This window comes from Nicotiana tomentosiformis, chromosome 2, assembly GCF_000390325.3.
Source record: "Nicotiana tomentosiformis chromosome 2, ASM39032v3, whole genome shotgun sequence".
Classification (NCBI taxonomy): Eukaryota; Viridiplantae; Streptophyta; class Magnoliopsida; order Solanales; family Solanaceae; genus Nicotiana; species Nicotiana tomentosiformis.
The window spans coordinates 194,742,615-194,752,802 of NC_090813.1; the positions used below are offsets into that span (position 1 = coordinate 194,742,615).

The window sequence follows — 10,188 nt, forward strand, 5'->3', positions numbered from 1 at the left end:
ACCATCAATAACAACATGAAGAAAAAATAATTATATTGGTGAAAACGAAAGTGACATATCAAGAGGCGGAGAATAATTAATTAGAAAGTGAAAAACTCTTCCCATCCCATTAAGTACATACGTTAGAATAGTTGGAAATGACCGATAGTGGCAAATAATTATTTAATGAGAAATAATTTATTTGGGTAATTTGATCATTCAAGTTTTGAAGGATGTTTTAGTAAAATAATTTCATCATAAATCTTTACTATACTATAGTATGATGATGATCTTTCTTAAAAATTATAGTTATTATATTTCAAAGTTTCAATCCAAATATGTAAAAGTCCTGGATTCACCACAAGTTAGATAAACAATTTAGCAAGTAAATATCACTATTCTAGATAGATCAATGAATGACGTTTATATTATATTTGGCTTTGATAGTTATAGTTTATTGAAAATAAAAAAATAATAAGTTGTATACTTACACATGTGCAATCAAACACAGCAATGAAAATTACATGATAAATATTTTATAACAAACAAACAAGTTACAATATGTTGGGTTAAAATAGCCAAAAGATACTCTTAACATGATATGATATTGTCTGTTTTGGACTAGCCCGCACGGTTTTTTTCAAAAGGTCACACACCATTAAGATATCCCTACACCTTATATGTATTCTCTCAATCTTTTCAGCTATCAATGTGGGACTCTATTCGCACGCCCAACAATCTCCCATTCGAACGAAATTCCACGTGGCTCACTACCACGATTCACGAGTCTCTCTCTCGAACTAAGTTTCATGTGTCCCATTGTCCCGATCCACAGATCAATTTTCGAGATTCACTGCGTGCCACCCACGTTGTTAGAATATTATGGCAATCGAAGCCCACAACTAGCTTCTTCTTGTGTAAAATAATTAAACTGTGTAATTATAAATGTGCAAGCAAATATGATAATATATTATACAAACAAACAAGTCACTGTAATTATTATATTGTGCGATTCTAATAATTATTATCTATAGGAATAAATTTCATTAAGTTAACAATTTTTTTGTTTGTTTCTTCTTCTTTTTCTTCTACTCTATTGTTTTTCTAAAATTTTGACATTAATCATTTTTTAAGGTGGTAGTAGTACTCCTCCGTTTCAATTTAGATGAGCTTTGAAACATGTGGTGTTAAAAGGTTAAAGGTAAAAGTTTTGTGAGGTCATAATATTTATGTGGTTATAAAAAACTTTTTATTGAGAATAAAATGAGTAAAATAAAGAGTTTATAGTTAAATTATTTTTAAATTTAGAAATGAATCATTAATTTTAAAACAGACTAAAATGAAGAGTAGCTCGTTTGAAGCAATGGAGCATATTTTCTTGTCAAGTGCTGACGTCATCGTTACATTTGCTTCAACAAAGTCGGAACTGGAAGGCTTAAAAAGGCGCCACAATTCCCCGGAGTCCATTATTTGGAATGGGGAGCGACGAACTGAACGCGATGGCTGAGCAGCAGCTTCTGAGCATGGGCTTTCCGCAAGACTTAGCCGTCGAAGCTCTGACGGCAACCGGCGGCGATATCGTCAAAGCTACCGACTGGATTCTCCACAAAGATTCTTGCAATTTCAACCCAAAATCTCTGTCTCCTTCTACTACCGATGAACATTCGTCCCCTCCTCCATTTCAGCCCAAAATCGATCGGTTCTTTCAGTTCCAATCCAAACCCCTAACCCCTACCTTTATATCAACTCTTAAACACACTGTTACTACAAAGGGGGTGGCGACCCGCGAAGAAGAAGTAGAAGAAGATTATGAACCCCAACTAACAAAGCGTCCTAAATTAGTAGTAGAATCTGAACAAGAAAAGAAAAAGAAACCCCCTCACGAACCCTTATCCGAACGAATGCGACCTCGTACCCTAGACGAGGTTGTTGGTCAAGACCACATTTTGGCGCCAAGATCCCTTCTCCGATCAGCCATTGACTGCGGTCGTCTCCCTTCACTACTCTTGTGGGGTCCACCTGGTACCGGCAAAACCTCCATTGCTCGAGCCATAGTCAACACTTGCTCTGCTTCTGAAAATAATACTTATCGGTTTGTCTCCTTATCGGCTGTCACTTCGGGGGTTAAGGATGTTAGAGATGCTGTTGACGAAGCGAGAAGATTGAAAAAGAAGAGCAACAAGAGGACTATTTTGTTCATTGATGAAGTTCACAGGTTCAACAAGGCCCAACAAGATTCCTTTTTGCCGGTTATTGAAGATGGCAGTGTTATTTTCATGGGAGCAACTACTGAAAACCCTTCATTTCATTTGATTACGCCGTTATTGTCTAGGTGCAGAGTTTTGACTCTCAATCCCTTAAAACCCCAACATATTGCTTCCCTCCTCAGGCGTGCCGCAACTGATTGTAACAAGGGGCTGTGTTGTTCTATGGGTGAGATGTTGAAAATTGAAGTGAATGATGAGTGTGTAGAGTTTCTTTCAGACAATTGTGATGGAGATGCTAGGGTGGCATTGAATGCCTTGGAAATTTCAGCTACCACTGCTGCTGCACGGTCGCAAATGGCGAGAGGATCAAACGGGGAGTTAGAGTCCGCAGTTATAACTCTGGGTGATGTAAAAGAAGCAATGCAGTGTAAGCATTTGGCTTATGACAGAGCAGGGGATGAACATTATAATCTTATCAGCGCGCTTCACAAATCTATGAGAGGAAGTGACGCTGACGCTTCCATTTATTGGCTGGCGAGAATGCTGGAAGGGGGTGAAGAGCCTCTCTACATAGCGCGTAGGCTAGTCAGGTTTGCTAGTGAAGATGTGGGGTTAGCTGATCCATCGGCTCTTTGCCAGGCGGTTGCTTGCTACCAAGCTTGCCATTTTATTGGCATGCCCGAGTGCAATGTTATCCTCGCTCAGTGTATTGCTTATTTGGCCTTGGCTCCCAAGTCTATTTCTGTCTATAGAGCACTAGGGGCAGCTCTAAAAGTGGTAAGAGAATCAGTTGGACAAAATGAAGGGGTGCCCCTTCATCTTAGGAATGCACCAACTAAGCTAATGAAGGATCTTGGTTATGGGAAGGACTATATTTATCCTCCTGACAATCCAAACTCATCATCCCAGACTTATTTGCCACCATCTCTTCAAGGTTATAAGTTTCTCGACTGGCCAAACGTTGCAGCAAATGATCGACGATGAGGATAACATGACAATGTTATGGCTTTCTGAATATAGCTTCTTTTGCGGGTTAGCACTGTTTCTTTCTCCCTTTCATCTGGTTTTGGGAATCGTTAGTGATCACACAAATCTTTAGGAATTTTGCGCCACTCTATAGTTATTTTTTGGGTAACTTTGACTTTTAGTTTTGAGCAGAGGAGGAAAAAATTTGCTGGTTTGGAGGGATTGAATGATTCCTTTTTTGGTTGTAGTTTTGTCAGATTTTATGTGCATCCCCTCTATTTTGTCCTTGCTTTTGGCTGCATCTGGAAACAATACATATTACATGGGAGGTTTACTTTTTCCGCTTTTATCTCTATATTTACAAGAAACTGTTCACTTGCTATCTCAAAAAATTAATTTGAAATTTTGCCTAGATGGAGATGAATAATTTCTCCTTATTCGTTCTATACGTCCAACAGTCAATCTATGGTACCTCGCAGAAGAGATAATAGTTATGAGTTGTGACTGGTTTGAATGATGCTCAAACTTAGTGCTATTACTTTAGTGATGTCATATGATTTAAGATATTTTGGAAAACTGATTACTTGGTAAGTTATATCCTTCTGAATTGCTGTGTTAACCACAAAGTTATATCATGTCTATCTGAGCAAGTAATTTGAATTGCTGTTGCTGATTGAAGACAAAATTTATTCAGATGGACTAAGGCATTCTGATATATTCTGTCATTTGGTAGAAAAAGATATCAACTTTCATATGTCTTAAGCAAACTATATGTGAGTTGATATCTGACTTTGACCATACATAAGTCAGTTGATAATTAACAACCCGATCAAGTCTTTCCTAGAGCTGTCTTTTAGGGACTTGTTAGCAGTGCATTCCTTTAACTTTAGGAATCTGTTTCTGATTATTATCAATTCCCTGTAAACCAAGCAATGATGATTCTCTCTTGTGGTGTTTGTGGAGTTTTTGCTGAACATGCTAGACCAAGTTGGAAAATAGAAACCAAGCACTCGATCTGTTCACTACTTATATTCTTGTTTGCATCCCCTTCTGTCATTTCCACAAAGAGCAGATCCATCAATAATTATATCCATTATTTTGATCTGGTAATGCCAGTGTGACAAAATAGTGGAGATTCACATTGTGTTCAAACAGTTTGTCTGTAGGCCTTTTTCCAGGGAGGATCTCCAGCAATAGGATCCTATACTATACAAATTTCCTGTTATGTAAACCTCGACATCCATGCCACATTCTGCACTATTGATCCATAGTAGTCATTCATCTGTCACTTGAAGTTCTATCTCCTTGTTTTTCAACATCTCGAATACCTCCTTAAAGCATGATATCAGCTCTCTCCTTTTTGCTCTCTTTTTTTCTTTCTAGTTCTTCACTTTACTTTAAGCTCACAAAGCACTACTAAACCAAACTACTTCCTAGTAGTCATTGAGGACTTTAGAAGATGTAATTGCTCTTATTGGTTATGAATGCTAAATGATTGCAGCATGTAAAGAGGCCTGATCCATACTGTACGAAATTTGCTACATATCCTTCCAATCATTAATTTTAACGGATCATAAGAACAGGTGAGGGAAGTGTAACCTTGGTGCAACATCTATCTTATCTCGCCCATGGGATAGATATAAATCCGCATTTTTAGAAGTTACTATGCATCTTGTTCCATTTACTTTCAATCGAAGTCCCTTCATTATGCCTAAAATGCCAAGCTTTCTTATATCTATCTCTTCGTGCATATGCCCAAAATTTACAATAAGAAGCCGTGGAATCAACCACTTATGCTTGCATAAAGGTACGTTGCCTACATCACACCCCTTGGGGTGCGGCCCTTGCAGGATACTGTGTGAAATCGAAATACTTCGTGCACCGGATTGCCCTCTTTCAACCTTACTCTATAATATCATCAAAAATCAAAAGGGTATTAGGAAGGGGAAAAAAGGCTCATCGCAGCATTACAAGAGAGTAGGGGTGTACAAAGAAAACCAATAAATTGCACCAAACCGATAATCCGAGTCAAACCGGAAAAAAAATCCAATGTGGTTTGGTGTTGGAAAATAAAACCCGACCATAATTGGTTTGGTTTTGTTTTAACTAAAAAAAGTCAAACCGAAACCAAACCAACCTGATAGTACATTTATATAATTTTTAAAAATATTTTATACATATAAATATTTATTGTAATGTAATTTATAAATATTTCTTAAACTTTTTCACAGTTTTATCTTTTAACGTATTATTTCAAGTTTAGACTTAACATTCTTGAATGATAAATAAATTTTATAGCCCATAAATGTAGTAACTCAAACAAAGTTCAAATCAATATTAATGCTAACAAAAGAAATTCAATTCAATACTAGCAATGACAATAGTGTTGGATAATTATTTTAGTTTTATATTGGTTTATAATGAAAATGCATAACTTAGTTTATCTTTTTCTTTAGTGCTTAGTTATGTAATTAATATTAGTACTTATTAGCTATACCTATTTTAGCACGACCTATATAGTATTTTTAGATTATTTTAATTTTCATTATGGCTTATTAATTAGCAATATTTGTTTTATGTAATTTTATTATTTTATCTTTGTTATTGAATATTTTAGTATAATGCTATGACTTATCTCATATTATTGTGTTAGTTTCTTCGAAAACACATTATATAGTTGTATTTTACTAGGACTTAAGAAATATTTTGAGCACAAGTTACATATTTTATGCTATGAAGACTTTACCGGGAAAAAACCCGAAAACCCCGAGAAAAATCGAGATTGAAAAATCCGACTTTGTTGGTTTGGTTTATAAATTTAAAAACCCGACACCATTGGCTTGGTTTGATAATTGAAAAATCCGAACCAACCCGACTTATGTACACCCCTACAAGAGAGTATTAAATGCTCAAGGGTAAAAAAGAACTTTCAATATCAACCTTCATCCTAGAATACAAAGCATAAATTGCAGTGTTTATTTAATATAAATAAATTGCACAGAAATATAAATTTGGAAGTAACCCATCTCATCAGACCAAATATACCTACATGGATGCATACAAAAAGTATAAAATTTGGAACTTTGAGTTGTAAAGCTACACATAAAAGAGAGAAAGAAATTGACCCAAAAATTGCAGTATTTTTTTTATTTTAAAAATATTAGTTGCATAGAAACATAAGTATGGAATGAAAGCATTTCAGCATAACCAAATATAAGTACAAAGACAGCATATATAAAGCATAAAAATTCGAACTTTAAGTTGTAAAACTACATATAAAAAAAGAGAAAGAAATTGACCCATAAATTGCAATATAACATAAAATGCATAGAAACATAAATTGGAGAGTATCCCAATTCAGCAAAACCAAATATAAGCATATATAAAGTCTAAAAATTGGAATTCCGAGTTGTAAAATTACATAATAAAAGAGAAAAAAAACTGACCCATAGTGACTTGTTTATAAAGCTGTTCACCCATTTGATAACTTCTTTCTAGCTCACTCTTTCACGTGATGAAGATGATGTTGGATTCAATACCCACAAAACAAAAAAGTAAAAAAAAAACTATAATTCATCAATCGCACAATACAAATATAATAAAAAATGCGAAAAAAATAAAGGAGTTATAATTAAACATGAATAGTTTTAAGAGACTATTTAAATCCTTTCTCAACTATAATGGACCTTTTAAAAAAAAAATCATTTTCTCGTTTCTTGTCCTAATTGAAGAAGAAACTTTTTATTTTCCTTTTTACTTGGTGTACATTTTTTGAAATATAAAAGTTTATTATTGCACCATATTGTGATAATTACTTTTCTAGTTGAAGTTACTCATATTGCGTATGTTTCAATTTTGTCGTATATTCCCACAAGAAGTTACTCCTTTAAGATAGAGCTTTTCTTTTTCTTTCTCATTTGGTAAGAAAAAACTTTTGTCCATTGAAATTATATCTCTATTATCTTTTAAATCTGAAATTGGTAGCTAAACGAATTTCATTTCTCTATTATTATCTCTTTATAAGTATGATCATCTTAGCCAAGTTAATTAACAAATTTTAAGGAACAAAATTTTTATAAGTCCTAATTGTTTTTTGCCAGTCACTATGAGAAAAATTTATTGCAATTTAGATTTTTGAAACCTCATCCATTAATTGGCGTCACACCAAAAAATGTAATACCCTATCTAAATCACAAGTGATTAAATCAGTATTAAAATGATCCCATTAGAAAAAATAAAGAGACACAGTAACATATACCACATAGGCTGACTCCTTATCCCCCAAAAAAAAAAAAAAAAACACAGCGGCGGGCCCACATTTATCACAGGGTTCAACTGAATCCCCTGTGCCCGAAAATTGTTATGTATATAAACAGGCGTATGACTAATTGTGGCTTTATACACATTCCTGGTGTTGCACGGGGATGTGGTTGGCAGCATATCGGAGCCTATGTCAATCTTTTTTCATTTTAATTTTATTGTAGTAATTTGATGAGGAAGAAGTCTAACCCTTGCTAGCTGTCCGTTATGACAGATACCACAGACATAGAAGAGCGGCCATGTCCGCGACATAATCCCCGATTCCCTTCTCATAGCTGAAAATGTAGCCAAATACGTTTCGATAAGCAAAGACAGTTGTGCTTAAGCTCACAAAGCAAAGACAACCTAAAGTGCTGGTTTTTTGTATATCTATCTCTATGATATGCATGCCCAAAATATATAGTAAGAATCAACCTAATTACTCTATAATAGTATCTAAAATAAAAAAAGGATATATTAGGTAAAAGAAAGGTCATCACAACATTACAAGAGAGTAAAAAAATGCTCAAGGAGGAAAGAGAACTTTCAATATCAACCTTGATCTTACATTTACAATGTTTAAGCATAAATTGCATCATTTATTTAAAAGAAAACATAACTTGCAAATAAACATAAATTTGGAGGTAATCTCATTTCATCAAAACCAAATATAAGCACAAAGATGGCATATATAAAGTATAAAAATTGGAACTTTGAGTAGCAAACTCCATATATTTAAAAAAAAGAAAAGAAAGAAGAATTGACCCATAAATTGCAGTATTTAAAAAAAAACATAAATTGCATAGAAACATAAATTGAATGGAACCCATTTCAGAAAAAAACTATATATAAGTACAACGATGGCACGTATAAAGTATAAAAAATTACAACTTCGAGTTGTGAAACTACATAATAATAAAAGAGAAAAAGAAATTGACCCATAGTGGCTTGTTTGTAAAAAGTTGTTCACCCATTCGAATAACTTCTTTCTAGCTTACTCTTCCAAGTGATGACGATGCTGTTTGATTCAACACCTACAGCTACAAAAAAAAAAGATTTTTTTTTCATAAATCACACCATACAAATATAATAAACGATGTTAAAAAATTAAAGTAGCTATAATTAAACCTGAAGAGTTTCATGAATGGTATTGATATGTTCGTTGAGTGCACACTTTCGCTGCTTTCCCATTTCCCGGAAAAGTTAAAATTCGCTATACTATTTGTAGAAGAGTTGAGGCTAACTGAACAGTATTGAGTTTCATTATTAGGTGGATGCTTTAAATTATAAGTCATGATGTTATTGCGATTTATAAGTTGTATTTAGAAATGCGATTTATAAGTCATATTTAGTGAATGCGATTATAAAACGCAATATAGACATGCGATTTATAAGTCGCATTTATAAAATGTGATTTATAAGTAGCATTTAATGAATGCGATTCTATGCATTTAGGGAATGTGATTTCTAAGTCAATTTGGTGTATAAGTCGCATTCCGAATGTGATTTATATAAATACCTCAGTTTTCTGTTACCACTTTGATTCTTATTATTACATATAAATTTTCTTATCAAAATTTTATTTCTTCGTTTATAATTCTTCGATAATTATTTTTTAGAAAGTGTTCTTTCCTATGTAGATGTCTGATGACAAGTGTATTCTTGTTATTTGTCAATCTTCCAACTTCAAGAATTTGAAGCATCATCAGGATGATCCTTCTCAATCTCATTAAAGAGCACAACAGTGTAAGTCGACGCCTCACAACTTCAGTCAATTGACCAACTTGAGTATAACCATCATCTTATGCTAATATTTTTTCCATTTTCTTTTTCTCTTGTAATGACTTCTGACATAGACTAGCTAATTGAATATAGTTTAAACTTTGTTTGTTTAATAAATAGATATTTGTAATGACCCAATCGGTCGTTTTGAGAGTTGTATCACTCCCCCATTTACTGCTTATTTTGTACTTTATAGTTGTTGTGTGACTTACCGGGGTAGTCGGTTCGGGTCCAGAGAGATTTCGGAGTGAATTGAGACACTTAGTCTCGTGGTTGAAAGTTTAAGTTGAAATGGTTGACCGGATATTGACTTATGTGTAAACGACTCCGGAATGGAGTTTTAATGGTTCCGTTAACTCCGTTGGGTGATTTTGGACTTAGGAGCATATCCGGATTGTGATTTGGAGGTCCGTAGTGGAATTGGGCTTGAAATGATGAAGGTTGGATTTTTTGAAAAGTTTGACCGGGAGTGAACTTTTTGATATCGGAGTCGGATTCCGATTCCGGGAATTGAAGTAGGTCCGTAATGTCATTTGTGACTTGTGTGTGTAATTTGGGGGCAATCAGACAGGATTTGATAGGTTTCGGCGTCGCTTGTTGAAGTTGAATTCAATTCTTCTGTTATTGGCCTTACATTGATATTCCTTCCTTGTTAGCTTTATGTAGCATTTCGTATAGGTTTATATGTCCGATAGGTGTCTTGACCTAGCCTCGTCACTACTCTACCGAGGTTAGGCTTGATACTTACTGGGTACCGCTGTGGTGTACTCATGCTACTCTTCTGCACATTTTTGTGCAGATCCAGGTGCCTCAGAGTTGTTGATATTCCTGTTATCTGATCGTGCATCTCTGTGGAGATTCAAGGTACACATGATGTCATGTTCGCAGGCCTCAGAGTCACCTTCTAATATTTTCTTTGTGCTGTTTGATACTATTCCAGAACAGTTGTACTTAG

At 34.4% G+C, this 10,188-nt stretch overlaps 1 protein-coding gene across 1 annotated transcript; it reads left to right on the forward strand.

The window, feature by feature from the left end:
• Window positions 1–1,408: 1,408 nt before the first annotated feature.
• On the forward strand, window positions 1,409–3,499 carry LOC104085389 (uncharacterized). Its single transcript, XM_009589402.4, has one exon. The coding sequence runs from the start codon at window positions 1,455–1,457 to the stop codon at window positions 3,168–3,170; it is 1,716 nt and encodes a 571-aa protein (XP_009587697.1). The 5' UTR covers window positions 1,409–1,454; the 3' UTR covers window positions 3,171–3,499.
• The last annotated feature ends 6,689 nt before the right edge of the window (window positions 3,500–10,188 follow it).